This window comes from Pavona decussata, unplaced genomic scaffold (assembly GCF_977016875.1).
Source record: "Pavona decussata unplaced genomic scaffold, jaPavDecu1.1 SCAFFOLD_92, whole genome shotgun sequence".
NCBI classification, from domain to species: Eukaryota; Metazoa; Cnidaria; class Anthozoa; order Scleractinia; family Agariciidae; genus Pavona; species Pavona decussata.
The window spans coordinates 2,345,624-2,366,040 of NW_028145509.1; the positions used below are offsets into that span (position 1 = coordinate 2,345,624).

General features: G+C 36.5%; 2 protein-coding genes across 2 annotated transcripts; both read left to right on the forward strand.

Moving 5' to 3' along the window:
• The first annotated feature begins 646 nt into the window (after positions 1 to 646).
• On the forward strand, positions 647 to 20,309 carry LOC146473849 (uncharacterized). Its single transcript, XM_085117681.1, has 11 exons — positions 647 to 713; positions 1,759 to 2,055; positions 3,708 to 3,918; positions 9,580 to 9,699; positions 14,134 to 14,399; positions 14,882 to 15,011; positions 16,346 to 16,468; positions 16,773 to 16,898; positions 16,974 to 17,099; positions 17,241 to 17,324; positions 17,686 to 20,309. The coding sequence occupies exons 1-11, from the start codon at positions 708 to 710 to the stop codon at positions 17,961 to 17,963; spliced, it is 1,767 nt and encodes a 588-aa protein (XP_084973807.1). The 5' UTR covers positions 647 to 707; the 3' UTR covers positions 17,964 to 20,309.
• On the forward strand, positions 3,912 to 8,391 carry LOC146473850 (uncharacterized). The gene is made up of 5 exons (XM_085117913.1): positions 3,912 to 4,473; positions 5,046 to 5,171; positions 5,333 to 5,458; positions 5,613 to 5,735; positions 7,422 to 8,391. Exons 1-5 carry the CDS (start codon positions 4,395 to 4,397, stop codon positions 7,865 to 7,867), a joined length of 900 nt encoding a protein of 299 aa, XP_084974039.1. The 5' UTR covers positions 3,912 to 4,394; the 3' UTR covers positions 7,868 to 8,391.
• Positions 20,310 to 20,417: the final 108 nt, after the last annotated feature.

The window sequence follows — 20,417 nt, forward strand, 5'->3', positions numbered from 1 at the left end:
GATCTCAAAGACGCGCTAAAACTGCTTAAATTGAAAATGACGGTGGATGAGTCTTCAGAGCGAAAGCTCTAACTGTATTCCGAACTTGAGCAATTGTTTGAAATCATGTGGAAGTTATTTCATATATGCCATTAATGGGAATATGGTAAAACTATGGCTTGGCCACGGGTGATTCTTAATATGGATATAAATAAATGCACCTTTCAATAATTAATGGTGCATGTACAAAGGGCTTTTAAACTCGAAAGTAATCATTTTATATTCAACTATAGCAAACTTAGCTTTCACTAGTTTGTGAGAATGCAACAGAAAACGACTGCAATGGATTTACACGCAGGATAAACCCACGGCTGAGACCTCAAATCAAAACGAAAGATAGTTATATCTGCTCCGCACTAGCTAACAGTTGGGAAGCATAATTATTTATCAATGAGCTGAAAGCTATCCAGCATGATAAAATATTAATTAGGATTTGAAAGGTGATCACATTAGGAAACGTACGTCTACTTAACAAATAGTAGTATTCATAAGCCTTTACATCATTTGCATTTAATTCGCAAATCGAAGGATTTCTCATCACAACGGCTAAACATATAAACCAAGATCAACGACTGCAAGAAATTGTTATGAATTCATAGGAATAATGGTCCATTTCAATGCTTTCGCATTTCTCGCTTGGATCTCATTTGGATTTTGTACATTAGTATATGCTGGTAAGTACTGCTCTTAAGCTGACCAGTGACAGCCAAGCGGGTTCTTAACCAAAGTTGCAAACAGGAGCTCAATACCAACATCCATGTATCCGTCCTCTTCATTTTTAACAGCAACACTGCCTCCAGTTTTCACGGGATAAGTGAAAGAAAAGCCAGATCACTTATCAGTCTCTAATTGTATCAGGGGCATCCCGCTAGCAATGACACCAATTTAATTGCTTTCCTTTGTTGTACATGGCACCGAGCAAACTGCTTTGTGCGTCTCCCAAGCCTTACCTTTCCAAGTCTGCAACACGCACTGCTGCGGTAGCTCCTGACCGCAGCAAGGTGCACTGACTTCACCGAGTATACACAAGCATAAATGTCTTTTTCATTTTATATTCTATTAGATGGCTAAACAAGCACATCTCTTGGTCTGAAGACAATTTGTTCGAGTTGTATAAATACATTATTTGTTTGTAACAAGACCAACTCCAATTTATTTTGATCGGTACTAAAACTAAGGGGCTTTAAAGATCCTGTCACGATTTGAGCACAAGCTACGAGCACCGTTCAATAAGCATTGAATGTTGGTTTTTGCTTTCTTATTTATTTGCCCGTTTCTCACTGGCTGGGTAATATGTCTTATTTTTTAGATACTAGGATATGTGTAATAGCATAATCATTATCATTATACATGGAAAATGTCTTTTGATTTTAGTATGGTAGATGTCAAAGAAAATGGGTAAAGTAAAGTTACCGACACCAATCCAGCACTATCATTTACTGTTTATTGATTTCATTATTCATTCACCCATCCATTCTGTTAGCCTGACCAAGCCGTTCGTGGACTCACTCACTCACTCTCTCACCCACTCATTTAATTGTATATTATATTCATTCACTAGTTCGTTCGTTCGTTCGTTCGCTCGCTCGTTCGTTCGTTCCTTCACGTATGCATTTTTGCCCTCCTGTCGACGTAATCGTCAGTTAAGGTTAAAAAAATAATAATAATAAAAGTAAAGAGTGAAACTAGACAGTAATTTTCTTCACTATCAACTCACAGCTTGATAGCAATTCATATATGTTTTCTACAATGCTTTTGACAGAGTATAACCGCATGTTAATATTCAAAGAACCGATAACAGGCAAGGCTCTTCCTGGTCACGTGATTAAGATTGAAAAGGTGGCCGATGAAGGGAGCTGCCGGGTCAAGTGCTATTTGGAGCCAAACTGTGCATCCATGAACGTGGGACCTACGAACTCAAAAGTAAAGATTTGTGAGTTAAACAATGCCACCCATGAAATTTCATCACACGATGCCCTGGAGGAGAGAGAGGGATTTATCCATTATGCTGCTGAGGTACATGAGTAACAGGCTAATATTTAGGAGCAATTTGTCATGAATATCTGTGGCATAAAATTATGATATATTCCAAGGCACGTCACTGTATAAACACACTTTTCGTATTAGATAAATCAATAAATAAACGGTTTAAATAATTTAAATTACTTCCATTGAAAAACTAGCATATGTAATGATCAACTGTGCAAAACATCAAAAAAGTATAAAAGCTATGGCAACAAGACCTTGAGAAAACAAAGGACGACCAAGGACGTTTCTTTCGACGTCCGCAACGGGAAGAGAGGACGACGTGATATGACGTGGGAATTATGTCACGAATCCAAAATGACGGCCATATAGGATCCGCCATCTTCCATTTATTGATTTCCCAAAAACCTTAAAAAACCACTAAAGTTTACCAAAAAAGTGATTCATATGGGAAAAAAAACACAAAGATGATATAATAACATGAAATTTACCGCAGGAAATTTCATATTCTACATTAAAAGCAGGAATCTTCCAAAATTTGGAAACAACTACTTGTCAATCATGTTAAAATTGGTTGCTCATGGTAACATTACAATCGGTGAACCCTAATCTATCTCATTAAATTGTTCCCAAATAAATTTCTGAAAAAAAAGGAAGAAAGTTTTGTGTCCTCTTCGCAAATATTAAAAAAAAAAATAAGTTATTAACATTCAAAGTCGGATCCGTGGACAGAATCCCCACATCCTTCCGTTCTAAATAGGAAAACGATTTGCCTTTTTTTCAGTCATTTTCATCTCTGTAAGATCAGTTTTGACAGCTTTCAAAAGTACAGAAATACAAGACGGTGGATCCAAAAAGGCCGCTTTCTGGCTCAAACGAAACCTCTCAGGGAGTAATAGTTACTCACCATGATTCATAACCATAGCTCTACGAACGATGGGCGTAATCTGCTAACTACCCCTCCCCAGTCTTCACCACACAAAAACAGCTCGATCCATATATGGTAATTTTCTATTTTGGCCCTTGGCGTTATCATTACTAAGGCATATTTTTGATATTTCAAATTTTCTTTTTTCCCTTCACTTTATTTTTTCTTTTGAAAAAGCTAGTCCTAAGTTCGGTTTCCCTGGATACGTTTGTTGTCGCCACGCCAATTTTCCTACAACTGTAGTTTTGGTGAAAACTCGGTGATTTTTTTTTTCTTTTATCTTTATGCGTGGCTCATGCATGTAACGCTACAAGTCCATCAAGGGAACATCGTATACAGGAATTTTACGGGATTAATTTTAGCCATATATAATTTAAAGACTATTTCAATAGGGTCACAAGCCATGGACGATGGCCGTATTGTTATATAAAGGGCCCAGAAAACACATGGTAACATCAGCATTCGCTCTAGCATAAACCTATCTGAAGTATGATATAATCATAGACGATCGCCAGTTGTTCATTAAACATTATGCGTTTACTTAGCAAACAAGGCTCAAGACAGAGGATACACATTATAGCTCGAAAAAAAAAAAATGCGACCTATGTCACCTATCCTAGCCAAATAAACTAACTGTTATTGTTTGGTACATTAGTATCGTCTTTATTGCAAAAGTATATTTCATGCAGATACATAAATATCCCTTATGCTCTTTCCTGAAAATAGTTAATAAACGTTAGTCTGTTACATCCAGAATTTCTGCCACGGGAACCCTTGCCGTGCAAGGAATACTCTTTGTCAAGTGGGATTCACCACCAAAAAGTACAGGTGTGTCTGCGTTGAAGGTTATAAAGGGGATCACTGTGATGAAGGTAATTGTAGATCCGATAGCCATACAGCAAAACACCTGAGAACCGGCTCAGAAGGGTTGGACAATGGTGGTTGCATTGATATTTTTAGATGCGGTAATTTTTTTAGAAGTAAGGAAGGATCAATATACTATCCTAAAGCAGCATGCCGTGTTGAATTTTATTTTAAAACAACTGGTTTCTGTGATAACGATGTGATTCTACATGGAACTGACCCATTTCATTACAGCTATTACAACTTTCTGGTTGGCAAAGTACGCGTCATTTATGGCCTTCAAGACATGACATTTACTTTAGCGACATGTTGTTTTCTCATTATGACGAATGCCTTTTCCGTGGTGATACATGTAGGTCAATAAAAAATCAATACGTTGATAAACACATTTAGAGTGAAGATGGGTGAATAATAAAGTTAGAAATGATGTCAGATGTCATACCAATACTGCTAGATTGAAACATGCTTTTCTTGGAACTTGCAGACATTTTCTTACGTTATTTAAATTAATTCTTCTAATTACACCATTGCAGATATCGATGAATGTCAACTGGCTCTGCCCAATTGCAAGTCAAACATGAAGTGCGTAAACGAACCTGGTTCATTCCATTGTGATTGCCATCCTGGATTTATTAAAGTCGGTGAAAATTGCAAAGGTTAGTCACAAACTACGTACATTGAATTGACATGCACCGCGAAAGAAATCTGTTGGAAAGTTCCAATAAATATTTATCGACCGAGCTTTCTTGGGATAATGGTAATGTTACTATGCCAACAGGAATTACTGAGAATAACGTCACCGCCGTCTCAAGTATTAATTTCAAGCTTCCCTTGCGTGCAAGTTTAGTTTAATTTATGCAATTACGAAGAGCCAGAATGAAAGTCTGGCGGTCAATTCTGTAGAGTCCTGACAGGGTAAAAACGAGGGCTAAATAACCACCGCTAGTACGAGTAGGTTCCACTGTCTAGTGGAAAATGCTGGATCGGCCGTAAACCAGAGAACAGATACGTAAAGGCTCTATTATATTTATACCTCCCTGCCACGTAGTGAGACGAAAGTTGCGTCTTGAAATAAATACGGTTCACCTCGAATGACCCATTTTCGTCCCAGGATCGGAAGATGTTTAATGAGAGAAAGACAATAGAAACACACGTCAAGATTAAAACGTGTCGACTAAGATAGCCAAATGCCACCAATCGTGGAATTAAAGTATTGGGTTTCTTGCAGATTTTGACGAATGCAGTAAATCCAAAACCAATAACTGTTCTTCGAACGCATACTGTGTGAATAAACTCGGATCGTTTGAATGTAACTGCAGACCTGGTTACATTGGAGATGGTGTGAATTGCAATGGTAATGTCTTCTTTGTTTGTGAAGAAGAAGTTTTATTCTCTCCGTAATGTTGACTGGCTAGCTTTGGTCATTTTACCTTCCCTTTAGAAAATTCCTTCGGATGAATCTATTAAACAAATGATAAATGATTTATATACATTTTTTTTTTAATTTCCTTGCAGATGTAGATGAGTGCAATATGCCTGCTGGTAACAACTGTTCGTCAAACGGAGAGTGTGTAAACAAACCGGGATCATTTAAATGTAACTGTAAACACGGTTTCACTGGAAATGGCGTGAATTGCACTGGTATCTTATATCTCCTATACTAATCATAAGTTAATAAACAGGTTTTTGCTGCCCCCGAACCGATAAAAAATGATCCAGCATTCTATGATTCGTTTATAGCTTACACGAGTCTTCTATGCTATACAGCATTATGTCGTCTTTGATTTTTTAACAGATGTTGACGAATGCGCTACAAACAGCCACGACTGCCATACTAATGCAGTCTGTACCAATACTGATGGAAATTTCCAGTGCAATTGCAAAAGTGGTTTTATGGGAGATGGTAAAAGCTGCATTCGTAAGTAAATAAGAGTACTACGTTATACCTATATAGAACGGGCATTTTTGGTCTTCTACAATTGCAATGTATACTTTAAACACGGAGCGATCCTGTAGGACACGCCCCCTTTGAAGCGCTTTGTTGGCTTCCAAACGGATCAGTATAATGGTAGATGACGTCGGTAACGGTCGAGGAAAAAAGAGAGAAGAACTGTCGTTTGTAGAAAAGGGAATCGATTTATCAATAAAAATAAGCTAAACGCTAACTATATATCTTGTAAAACACAAGAAATTAGCGAGATTAACGATAATAACGGAAATAATCAAGTTTCGTTGCAGCAATCGAAATATTATACAAAACTTACCTCAAAATTCGAAATCCTTCTACCAAATAGACAGTACAAAGACCGAAACCATTATAAACTGAAGCCTGAGACGAACTGGACATCTGTATCCCTAAATCTGAACATGCCGATAACCAAAACGAGTCTGTGTTGCTCGCCAAAACTGGCGGGATTTTCAAAATTTGGCAGATGTTTTCAGCTAAACAGCCACTCGAGTCGTCGTGTTGGGTACAAGTTTATTACCGCTTGTGTATCTATCGATCACGTGCGTGAAAACTAACTCTACTAATCCGCTGGAAGTGGAAGTAATGAATTCTAAACTTCTATGCACAAGTCAAAAATAAAAACATCTAAACACATTTCGTACGTGATCATTCATAATTTGCTAATTCGAAAAATCACCAAAGATATAAGCAAAACACGACCTGATGTTGCTCTCGTGTATCTTATGGATGAAATGATAATGGCAATGGCTCTCACATCAGTATTGAAATTAGCCAGTACTAAATATATTCTAAGTTTATACTGTAAGAAATAGAGAGGCCGACTTCAAAAAGATTACAAGCTCCGTCGTTTTTCGTGCGATCGCTCGCCGCTTGAGACACGTCACTTTTCTCCTCCGTTGCACGCTCCGTTGTTTCTTCTGGGCTTTGCTTCCGCGACTTTGTGTCTTTACTTAGCTCCCCCACTAAACGACACAAAGGATCGAAGCGATTCCATCTCGGAAGCCAGTTTCAGAAGAACAACCTCTTTCGAGATAGAGTTTGTTTACAAACTTCATCCTAATCATTTCGGAAATATCTCGAAAGGATAAGATTTTACCAGCCGATAAATGAATTTCCGATCTCGGAATAGACGGATAACTTAACTTTCTAAATTTTTCTCCTGCAGTCATATTCGTTGGATTGATTTTGAACATAATACCTCGAACTAAAACAGCTTTTCCACCGACTCGTCACGTCCTTTCGAATCGAAGTTGCGGGAACTTGAACGTGCTAAAATAAGACCTTTGGTAATCAACAAATCCGATACGCGCGCTTGGGATTTTTGATTGACAGTTTGAACTGTTCAGCCTGGTCTTATAGGATCGCTCCGTGTTTAAGGTCCACATCCTGAACTCCTGACGTCATAAAAGTTAATCCTTCTTCTTGGATTCAAAAGAACTGTATGTAAAACACACGTGCAGTTGAGAAGATATTTTAACATCACTTTAGCAGTAGAAGATGTCAGCTCAGGTGATAATTTTGTGCCCTGGATAATAATAGTATGGACTCCTTACTTACATGATGACATTAAGCGTTAATCTATCAACATATAGGATTACTGTATCTTACATGGAAAATTCACTCTGTTTCGTACAGCCTGCATTGTCGGCACAGGCGTGTTGTTGAACTCCTGCTACATACTATTTGCTCAACCAAATCGGTGGATTGATGCTGAGAACCACTGTCAAACGCTGGATGGCCACCTAGTGAAAATCACCTCATCGGACGAGACTGAGTTTGTCAAAAGTACCTTCTTGACATCACATGGACTGGTTTACTGGATCGGATTGAGCGACCAAGCTACTGAAGGCACTTGGAAATGGACTGATGGAAGCACGCTTAGTGGCTACACAAACTGGAAGTCCTATCAACCAAGTAACAATTATGGAAATCAGAACTGTGCAGCCATAGTGATGACCGTAGGGCGCTTTCAGCTCGGCGCTCCTTCTCATTATACCTTAAACGACCATAATGCCGAGTGGAATGATCTCGAGTGCCACTTTTCATTTGGTTATATCTGTGAACGAATGAAAGGACCTTAAGTATGAAGTGCACCATGTATGCATTAGATAGACTAATTAACAACACACCGATCAACAAAAGAAATAGGGTAAGAATAACAAGAAAATAGGGCAACAATACTAAATAGTATTCGTTTACACTCTTACTACAGGTAATTAATTGTCACAAGGGTTTTGTAGAGCTGTTTGCTATTTTGGCATTGCATTCGCCAAAGATATTTTACATCGTTTATCATGAGGCACTACCAGATTACGGATATCACATTCTTACAGTGCAGTTGCACTAGAGTTACTCAGTGAAACACAGAGGCCTCGCCGGGAGGTTCTACTATCTACCTTTTCACACACCAACTTTTGCCGAAATGGTATCCTTTTTTTGGTGTTTTGGTATGTCTTTTATAGTGAATAAAGTTGTTGTTGTAATTACCATCAACTAGTTTTAAATGTGACGTCTTTTTTTTTTTTTTTCCTTTGATCTTAAATTATGCAAGCAAAAAATAAATGGATTACATTTTATACCAAAATGTCACCATTCTACGAGGACAAAATTGAATCACGTCCTCGTTATTTTCTAGCAATCTGGAAAATGGGAACACAAACACACGTAAACCGACGATGTAAACTACAAATAATCTGTTTACGCAGACATTAATCAACGACCATCGCATGACTTTTTGGACAGTATTTCAGCAACTGAAGGAGACCCATAAATGTCTGTCGTTTAGTCCTGTTGTTTTTCTGCCTTGCTTTGGTTCTTTTGTTGTTGTTTTTATTTTTATTTTTATTATTTTATTGATCATCATCATCATCATCATTATTATTATTATTATTATTATTATTATTATTATTATTATTATTATTATTATTATTATTATTATTATTTTGCTTTTCTGATCTTTCTAGGTTATTTTTTTAACTAGTTGCTTAAGTTTGCGCATATAATTGCGATAATCCGTTCCTCGTTAAATTTCAAAGTATATGTCACCAGATATATCTGATACCTTTATATAGTCGGAGGCGGGGAGGGGTAGGATAATACCCGCCCTATGGAAAAAATTCAACCATTGCTCGACGGGCCTAAGATTACTTCTTTTTCAGGGGGTGTGTCGTGGACGAAAATTTCCCAGGATCCAAGACATCTCATCATTCCTTGACGGTTGTAGTTGTGGGATGTTGTAATTGCTGCATCTCGAGACAATAATTCAGTCCAAACAATAGTTGCTCCATATTTAAGATAGTACGAGACTCTGAAGGTCACGCGATAATCAGGTTAGAGACAGCCAATAGAAAATGGTTGCGCAGTTTTAACCAGTATACAAATTCTAGTGAAATGGGCATTGTTCCAGTATTTTGGAAAATGAAACACCTCTAGGACTCGAGGAAGAAGGACTGTGATCTAGGGGTGCTTTCTATTTGTCAGAACTGGCTTGCCATAGTGGTTATATATATTCCGCATATTAAATCACCCATTTTAAGAATTATCTCCGTTGCAAGTGCTTCTAGCCCCTTCAAACCATTTGCAAAATTTGAATTTTGAGGATTATTCTTAAAGCTGACTCATCAAATCAAACTGTTTGGCCAGGCTGAACCGCCGTAGGACACGTTGACTAGTAAAAACAAGAACTGACGAATAATTTCGGTTGCGTGAGGATTACTTTATTAAAGTGAATGATCGAATGGGGTGAAACATGAATAATTCATTGATATTTGGTTGTGTAATTTGTTAAGCACAGTCACAATAATAGTGAGAATTGAAAACCTAAGAAGCGGGTTTACTAGCAGCATGGTATCTCTCAAGACCTTCGTTTTTCTTGCGTGGATATCGTTTGGATCGATTTCATTGCTGTACGCTGGTAAGTGTTGTTTTCAACTGGAAATGTTATTTCTGAGCTTTTGGCTACAACACGAAGTCGGCCCTTTTTCCTCATAATGCCACTATATGGAAATCGCAACATATTAAAAGAATGCGCTATGCGTATTTAAGTCAGAATTAGTATCCGTTTAACACTGAAAGTTTAAGATTATTTGCGTCGTGTTTTACATCATTTTTTTTAGTCACTGAAAACATTGAATATATACTTTCGGTCTTTATTCTAAACAATACAAATTTCACGGAAGAAAATAAGAAAACTTTTTGAAACAGAAAATTATTAAGGGATTACAAACTGCTAAAAGATGAAATCGCATGGTTATGAATTGCTAAGACATTACACCTGCAATGTATAGATAAGGCAATTCAAGATATATCTAAGTAAGCAGTAACTTTGAAATGTGGCCTTAACTAACCCTTAAATATAGCACAAGAACCTTGCCACTCGCCAAAAAATTGTTACCAGTTTTGAATTATCATCTTTCTTTAGTTTACTGCGAAACATTCAACACAGTTTTTGTCAATGCAATCAAGAAAATAACTAGCATTTTGACAATAGACAAAACCGCAAGTGGGAATTTTCCTAAGGACTAGTAATTCAGATCTCTTTCTTATAGAATAGGTGCACAGTTCGTCATTTTATTTCTCAGAAAATTTATTTCTCACAGAGTTCTATTTTAAGTAGAAATACAAACCTGCACTGTACTTGAAGCCACCAGCTTGACACTGATTTTTTTGTCACCTGCCACTACTGACATTATTCACATTCCCGTCAATTAGTTACAATCAAGCTCTCAGGACAGTGTGGTTACCAGATAAACTAAAAATCGATTCAAAAAAAAAATTACGTATTAAAACATGGACGTTTTCTAAAACTTCAACATCCCACAACGCGTGTTGTGGTAAGAATTCTACTCGCAACTCAAATTATTACATTTATAAACTTAAATTGTTTGTTTTGATGTCGATGTTATTATTACTGCGGCAAATTAAGAACCCAAATTCTCAATCACTTCAATTCTTACCAAGATATATTATTTACAGTTCAAAATGTTTTTTTTTTTTTTTTTTTCAGTTTAAAATTTTACCAACCAGTCTGATTTTTTTCCTTTGAACAGTATTCATTACCCTAACACGAGTCAAAGGGAAACAAAAATCGAACTGCATTGAAAATTTCAAACAGAAAAAAAAAATGAAACAAAACATATTCATGTTTTAGACCCTCTAGAAAGGTTCAACAGCACTTGCGTCTCGACTTCGATGTTTACGTTCTATTACTATTAATATTTTAACCTTACTATATGTTCCCCATAAACCTTTTTAAATGTTGCTTTCTTTTTCGATAACTGATGATTCGATACTATACTAATTCTATAGCTTAACGGCGACATGACGGCTAAACGGCGAAAAAAACTTTAAAATATAAAGATGATGTGATTATACATTAGTTTTCCTTGTCATTGATGAAACGTATTAAGGATATGCCTTAAACCTCGAAAACTAATACAAGTTTTCGGCCGAGATCTAAACACAAGAAAATTGATTAAAGATGGTCCACGGTTTTTACCGAGTGTGTTGGAGACCCTGATGCAACACAACAGTAGACATTTTTTTAATGAACTTTGAATTAGGGATGTTGATAAATGAAGACATTTCTATCTTAAACATGCTTTCTCTATTTTTATTAACAAAGGGATATAATTGCAGGCCAATGGTCAATAATTTATCCGTGTTTGTCACACGTCCTTCGGGTTAAGGTTATCCTCAATTTGCACGCATAGAAGAGCAACATCCTGGTTTCGACCATCTAATAATTACGAAGAGAAGTTTACTGATTTGTTTGTACGATATATACACGTCTAAAAGTATACAGTAATAATAATAATAAAAAAAAAAATCGGCGGCGATGTTTTCATATATTTTGGCGAGCGCGCCTCCTTAATTATTGAGTTTGTTTTGATGCCCCTGGTGTTTTCGCGGCAAATCAAGAAGCCAAATTCTAAAATTGTTTCCATTATTGCCAAGATATATTCATATTTCAGACACTCTAGAAAGATTCCACAGTACTTGCCAGCCAATAATCAATAATTTATCTGTGTTTATCACACGTCCTTGGTTAAAGTTTTTCCCAGTTTGTACGCATGGAAGAGCAAAATCCTGGTTTGAAGGGCCTAACATCTATGAAAACAATTTCATTTGTTTTTACGATCTTACTTATTTGAAAGTATACAATAAAAAGAACGATTCGGTGACGATATTTGCAAATACGTTGGCGTGCACTCGGCTGTAAAGAAGACAACTGCTCTAGTTGTGTAGTAGCATAGAAAATGTGCGTGTTCATATAATATGATGTTCCTTGTGGACTGAGGGAAAGTGGAAGTCCTGCACATGCTTTCGCAAATAATTTAACTGACATAATTACCTCAGAAGTTATAAGTCGAAAGACGGCTATGCTATTCGTTCTTTTCAGTGTTCTAGCATAAAAGCTCTTATTTACAGATTGTCCAAACAGATTGAGCGGGAGGAAAACCATTCATAGCAGTGTCATTAAATTCAGATTAAATTAAGCATTTCCGATCTTCATTCCAGGGAGCCTTACAACTTGCTTAAATCCCTAGACTTTCGGCGCAACGAGCTCTGCATTAGAACTTTTGATAAATTTACAAAAGGTAGGCCTTTGCCAAAAAATCTAACCCAGCTTTGGCCTATTGCCCATAACTATTCTCTTAGAAACTCTAACTCGTGGAAGTCTTCTAAATGTAGAACTGAGCGTTTTAAGCGAAGCTTTTTCCCTAGTACCATCGTAATGGCAAAGGTAACATCTTCAAAAAGTTAAATGTTATTCTTAGTCTGCGATTAGTTTTACGAGGTTTTGAGGGATTTTTCTATATATTGTAAACCCATTGTAAGTCATTTTTAATGCGAGAATGTAGTGATTAAACACCTTTGTTATTATTATTATTATTATTATTATTATTATTATTATTATTATTATTATTATTATTATTATTATTATTATTATTATTATTATTATTATTATGCAAAATTATTAAAATCAAGAAGTTGATACTTCATGAAATTCATGCGAAAGGCTCTGATATTACAGAATTTCAATTGAGCTTCAACAAAAGTGCACCTGCCTAAAGAGGGGTGCCCTATATTGTTTTTAACTAAGGAATTGTTACTGATGTTTGGGGAAAATATTCACATGTAAGCGAGTTCTAGCATATTATCTCCCAGTTCCAAATTCATGAAAGCGGTTCTAGAATTAAGTCTCAAATATCAATATTTTAGACTTGACATAATAAGAACGATAGAATGATAGAATCACTTGACAGAGTAAGAATGATACTATAGAAAATTAGCCAAAGATAATAGAATGCTGCATCAAAGTTTTGCTACCAAGGAGAAAAAAATAGTGAAATTTGAAGTTCCTGCACAAATTTGTCACCTACTTCTTTCTTAGAAAAGACGATAATGACTCCAATTCAGAAAGCTGACTCTAAGAAACTGTAAAAAAAAAAAAACATCGCTTTCGCTTGTGCTCCAAGACGCGATTTTCCTTAGGTCAATCTACGACGCATCCAATGTTCCCAAGATTATACATTTCAGTTTTAAACAACATACTCTTCAAATGGAATAGAATATGTAGTCATTAAATTGCTATCAAAACAGACATGAATTGCTTGTGAGAAATCCGGTGTAGCATAACTTTGAAAAAAAAAAATTAATTCGCGCGTCATATTCGTGCCAACATTCTATAAACTCTGTCAATGACAGTTTTGAAGGATTATAAAAATCAACCTTTACTCGGTTATAGTACGTAAACAACAACTTTTATTGATTCTTTATATAAAATTATATGATTTCCGAGGCTTACAGTTTTTCTCCAACATTACTTTCGAAGGCATAATGTTGTGTCTATTGGCGAATTCTATTTTCACTAGTGTCCAGCCCCTTCAAAGGAAAATAAACTGCCTTTAAAATGAAGGAAATAATGAAGGAAATAAAACAAAAGGTCCAAGCACAGCAACAAAGTACCAATAGCCACAGCAAAGTTATAAAACTAAAGGCAGCATCAAGGAGGCAATAAAAAAAGTGCTGTCATATTTTCTCAAAAGTTGTCTTGAATCTAGTGGCCGTAATAGGTCACATGACCTTATTTACATACGCCTTTTTAGGTCAAAATGTTGCCATTTGCAAGCATATTACGCTACCAAAGTCTCATGACGTTACGGAAAAATCTGCAGAAGATTGACCACCCCTTGCTTTTTCGAGAAAATAAATAGACTTCTTTTCCTTAATTGCAGGAGTAATAATAATATTAATAATAATAATAATAATAATAATAATAATAATAATAATAATAATAATAATAATAAATATATATTTTGTACCCCCAAATCTTTTCTTACAGTTCTGGCAACAGAATACTGCCGAATATTGGAATTTAATGGCTCAGTAGCTGACAAGGTATTATCAGGGCATGCGATAAGAACGGAGAAAGTAGCCGACGAAGAAAGCTGTCGAATGAGGTGTTATTTGGAGCCAAACTGTGTATCCATTAATGTGGGACCTGCAGATGAAGGAATACATACGTGCGAATTAAACAATGGCACGGATGAAAGCCCGTCACAGTCTTCTATGAAGAAAAGGAAAAAATTCACCCATTACGCTGCTGAGGTACGCCCTGAGAATTGTGCCTCGGTGTTTGTTTGTTTGTCTATTTTTGCTATTGAGCTATTTAGGCGAGGCGACAGAAATTCATAAAATTGAACGTCAGAAATGGATAGCAAATGCTAGTTCATTTGTGTTGTTACGCCTTTACTACCACCTTCTAATTCGCCTTGGTTGCTTCTTCCCTAGAGCATAGAGTCATTTCTTTCTCATAACCCTGTCAAAATCCAAACGAGTTCCCCAAGCAGCCGAACGATGGTGGCCAAAATTCCTGTGCCAATGCTATTTTACTGACTGAAATCAACGCAACACGTTTTCGCTTACAGGATTCTCAGGTGAAATTGAAAACAGCTGCAAAAAGTTTGGTGATGCTCTCAAGTTCTTCCTTCTCCTGTCTTATATATATAAATTAATTGGTAATAATATGCTGTGGCTCCTTAATGTAAACAGATTTCGGTTTTTTTTTTGTTTTTGTTTTTGTTTTTTAGAATTTTTGTCATGGTGACCCTTGCCCGAAAAATATTACCGTGTGTCAAGTCGGATTCACTAAAATGGGCTACAGATGTGCCTGTCGAGAGGGTTACGCGAAAACAGGACTGGATCACGACCAATGTGAAGGTAATAAAATAAATTATAAAAATAACATTTAAAATGCAATGATGATGTCGATAATGATATATAGCAATATAAATGTGTTAAATTTAAGTGATATTCTTAATCAAGAGAGATTTACTAAAGCAAAGACATGAAAACATTAAAAAGATAAAACCTCGACGTTTCTAGGACTGCGAGAAGACCTATTGAAAGTTAAAATATTTCCATAAGGCATTAAACAAAGACCTTGAATTGGCGAAAATAGATTAGGTTTTCACGTTTAAATCTGGGACTAGCTTAGGTACAAAAAGCATCTCGATCCGGCACACAAGCTTGTTTTTGCACTTGGCAAGCACGTCAAACTGACTAATTAAGTTCGAAGGAACCAAGCCATTGTGTTCGTTCTTGTAGTGTTTGTAGGTGGAGGACGCCTTCCCTTTATATCCATCCAGGCGCTCTTGCAAGTGCCCACTGGTGTAACCAACATACCCTGCGTCGCACAGGTTACATTTAAACTGATATACAACACATCGCTGGTTGACAATAGCGGGCTTGGCTTCTCGCACTTGGAGATTTCGGTTGAAATTGCGACCACCAAACACAGGCAGTAGTGTTGTTGGACCTGTGAACAGAGATTTTTTTCTGTACACAATATTGGCTGATTCTTGGCCCTCTGAAAAGGTAGAATGGATTGGTTCCTTCGAACTTAATTTGTCAGTTTTATGTGCTTGCCAAGAGCAAAAACAAGTTTGAATGCCGTAAGTGATACTGCTTGATTTATGAACATAGTTAAACTGATGAAATGTGCATTGCAAATACTTCTCACGCAGTTGTTTTCTCTTTAAACCATCGTCTATCCGTCGTATTTTTGCTTTTTGCAGGAAACCTAAAAGACTTAAGGATGATAAGACCTTTCTATCACCAAATTTGAATTCATTGTTATGCAGGTGGATAAAGTTACCTCGAATAAATAAAAAGTAAAGTCAGTTACAGCATATGATAGCGTATTGAAGGTGAAATCAATTTTAAACGCCAAGAATAATTAGGTTCTACTACCTTTTCACGTTATTCAGCTATCAGAAATGCAATATTTGTACATGACAAATACAGGTCTGCTCCTGTTACCTTGTTCTGCCAATGCGGTTTGTGTAAACAAACCGCAGGATCGTTTGAGTGAATATGAAAACCCAGGTTACTATGGAGATGGCATCGATTGCGATAGTAAGTCAGCTCCTCCTTTCAGGGATTGATTTATATTCAGTTGCTCGAATAACTACTTTTCTCAGTCTAGACCCATTTGACCAATCTGAAGAATTAAGGTAAAACTTTGGGCTTATTCTATTTATTTATACCCTCAGATATAGATGAATGCACTACGACAAGGCACGACTGCTCTCCATTTGCTGACTGTGAAAATGTTCCTGGCTCATATGGATGCAGATGTAAATCTGGTTTCACCGGAAATGGAAAAACTTGCACTGGTAAACGCTGCTTTACATCACTTAGAATGTGTATAATAATGTATTAATAGCCAACACCTCGGATTCTCACTTCCGAGAGAGACTTCTGAATCAATTTTATGGTACTGCCATTTAGTGAAGACATCATTCCAAACTGGATAGTAAATTTGATTGATTAACTGTCATCATCTTCTTCAATAAATTATCTGAGTTATTTTTCTCGCAGAAAACACATTTATCGTCGGAGAGCAAGGCAGATGCAACTCTACTATTACACCTATTAAATAATCCTTTTGATAACTTTAACAAAAATGATTTCTTTCAGATCTGGATGAATGCAATATTTCAGGTTCCAATAACTGCTCGTCAAACGCAGATTGCGTAAATACACCGGGATCGTTTGAATGTAATTGTAGACCAGGCTACACCGGAGGGGGCGCGGTTTGCAATGGTAGGTTTTATTAAAAAGGGAAGCTGAACTCATGAGAACATTTTGTTCAAAGTGAAACATTTAAAACTCTTTCAGATGTTGACGAATGCAACATGCCTGGTGCTGTTTCTTGTTCTGTCAGTGCTGATTGTGTAAATAAACCAGGATCGTTTGAGTGTAAATGCCGATCAGGTTACACTGGAGATGGCATCGATTGTAATGGTAAGTCGGCTCCTCCTTCCTAGATTTGGTTCATGTTCGATCGCTCGATTATCAAATTTCTTGCTCTGGATTCATTTGACCAAGCTGAAATATATATATATAAAAAAAAAAATAGACTCATTTTATTGTTTATACTGTCAGATATCGATGAATGCAGTGCGGTAGGTCACACATGCTCTACCTTCGCTGACTGCAACAATGTTCCTGGCTCATATGGATGCTCAGGTAATTCTGCCCTGGTTAACGCTTTTTTAACACCTTTTGCATTACTTAAAACGTGTATAATAAATCAAAAAAATATTCAATACTTTCTGTTAGATTTCAAGTCCAATAAAGTTAAATGAAACAGGACCTTAAAATTGATTTCATTCTGTGGTTAAAAGGTTCTTTGGTTTAACAAGATACTGTCCATTTTGACGGGAACCTTAATTTCCTTGCTTTGTCGACGGAAAATAAATTGGAGTTTTGTGAGCTTTTTGCTTTTGGTGTTTTTTTTTTTTTTTTTTCTTTTCACATTATGACATCGGCGCAATGCTTTCATTACCAGCCAATACAAAGCAAATGTGTACGTTTTTATCTTTAACAGCTATTGTCTGTGAAGGTAACTCGCTGGAGATAAAATGCAATGAAGACAGAATCATTGACGTTATTTCTGCAAATTTTGGTCGACTGGATCGTCAGACTTGTAAACATGAAGCAATGAGCAGCATCAACTGCCGAGCCAGCAATTCCCTTGCGAAGGTTCAGAAGACTTGTCAAAACCAAACAAGCTGCACTCTTTTTGCTAATAATGGTTTTTTTGGCGGAGATCCTTGTGGGGGAACGTTCAAATATTTGCTTGTTGAATACATGTGTGATAACTAAAGGAAGTGCAATTTCGTAGTGGCGTATAAAGGAGATTAGTTCTAACTCTAAATATAATGCAAATCCTCAATTTGTTTCATTAGGTATCAGGTTTTAAGAGATAGAGAATCAGTACAAAGAATGATGCTTTCGAGCTCATGGCCATGGGCATGTTTACTGCTACAAAGTTATGGGATGTTTCATCAATCATAGCCACTAGTAGTAGCAACACGGTACGAAACAGAAATTACTCTATATATATATAGCAGTTTTCAACAGAGAGTCGTAGAAAGAAAACCAAAGTTATGTAATTACTTTGGCCAATCATAGTGCGGTTTTCAATTCAGTGTCGAAAGTAATTTCGCGTTTGCTTTAGTTTTGTATTACTGCGCTCTGTGATTGGATAACAAAACTCGCGCCGCTTTCTCAACCAATGGGAATCTGAAGCAAAACCAATCACACAAGTTTCCCGCACTAGGCGCCAGTTACATGTACTTGCTTCGAATTCCGATTGGCTCGTTGTGTTTTTTACACCTGTTGAGATTGGCCAGAGTAATTACTTTGGTTTTGGTTTTACGACACTCAATTGAAAACCGCTCTAACAGACTTATGCAGCACAATGAACCAATCAGAATTTGAAGCATGAGCATGCTATCGGCGCCAAACGGGGTAAAACGCTGTAAAGGGCAAGTCACAGCCAGTCAGCTTTGGTCTTTGTGACTAATCTGTTAAAAAAGTGGCGCAAATTTTTCTAGCCAATCACAGAGCTACGTAAACCAAAACCAAAGCAAACGCGAAACCATTTCTGGCAACTAAACTTTCTTTGCTTTGCAATAGATTACTTCTTTCGTTATATTTTACAGAGTTCTGGTTTAATATTTGTTAAACTGGGAAGGATTCCAAGAAAACAAAAATTACTGAAAGAAAGTCGCAGTTTGTGCGCAAACAATTAAAAACGGTCTGAAGCCCGCTTGTCAAACGTCCTGGGCACCCTGAAGCCCGAAAAGCAGTTTTTAATCAATGACTAGTAATTTGTAGAGCAAACTTGCTATCTGAGTTCCATAAAGTGATGAATATTTTAAACTCAAGCGTTTCAAAACGGAGATCACAATTGTTAAGAAACCCTGTGCACATAAAATAGTTCTCGAACCCGATAAGTTATCGAGAGGCTCGAGATACTGGAAGCCAGTCGAAGCATGACTGTTGTACATTTCCTCCTCTCAAAATTTCTTGTAACAACTTTGCCATTCTCTTTTTGTCTTTATTCACCAAACTCCTGTTGTTGGCCAAAGTTGTCTTTTCCATATGCTACAAATGCTTCCTTAATATGAATTAGCTACCCATTGATTGTTTTTGTTGTACATCAGTGACCCTGGATATTATACGATTTTATATTATTTATAGCTTGTATCTTTTTAAACTTTTTAGTTAGGGAAACGCCATAGGGCTAACCTCTCACTTTTCTTTCCAAGATTCCACTTTATGATTCTATTTTCCTCATATTGAAGAAATGTTGTTATGTTATGTTATGTTATGTTATGTTATGTTATGTTATGTTATGTTATGTTATGTTATGTTATGTTATGTTATGTTATAAAATAGCCAACATGAAAAAGTGATTCTGATTGGTCCAAGAGAAATCATAATGTCTCCATAATATCTCCATACATGGTACTTCCAAAAATGTTTTATTTGGTCCGCAAGAGCCAATGATCGATGACACGACATAATGTGATGAATACCTCATGATTGCAATAAGATGGTTATTTTATATCCACCATCTAGGATTTCTAGATTTCCCCAAAGCTTCAAGGAAGTTCCAAATTGAACGACGAGTATTCAAAACTACTGGAAAAAAACTGATATGAGCTAAACACATAATAGTTTCAGTAAAGAAAGTAAACATGAACTGGCCATGGTAGCATCAAACTCATTTAACAATAACGGTCCACATCATTTTGTTCCTAGTTTCATGTTCTTTCCACGTATTTAAATAGTTATTCCTGTTAACTACCCACCCTAGTCTAAGTTAAGGGTTCAAGCTACAGCAATAGGTGGTTGTTTAATCACGTGCATTAATTGGCAAAAACGACTAAACTAGCTACAAATAAACGAACTCTATAAAGTGGTAAATTTGAGCGTAGTATGATGAAGAGTTTTATCATGCTCTATTAGTTAGGGTGTCCCTTTGTTATCATCATTTTGTGCCATAAACGTTAATTAAGTAAAAATGTTCGCGATGAACTTAGAAGTGTCTCCTATAGCTTCTTTTTACGTCCCCTTAAAAGGGTACTCCCTTTGTTGCAAAAGCCAACGAAGGAGAGAGTCAACTCAAGGACCCAACAGAAACCCAGTGTTTCTATTGATTCCATGTACTTTTCTTTCTCCAGCGATAGACAACTGGTTTTTACATTTTTGTAAATGAATGTTTCCTTCATAAGGATTTATATTGATATTAGGTTAATGATAGTTTTA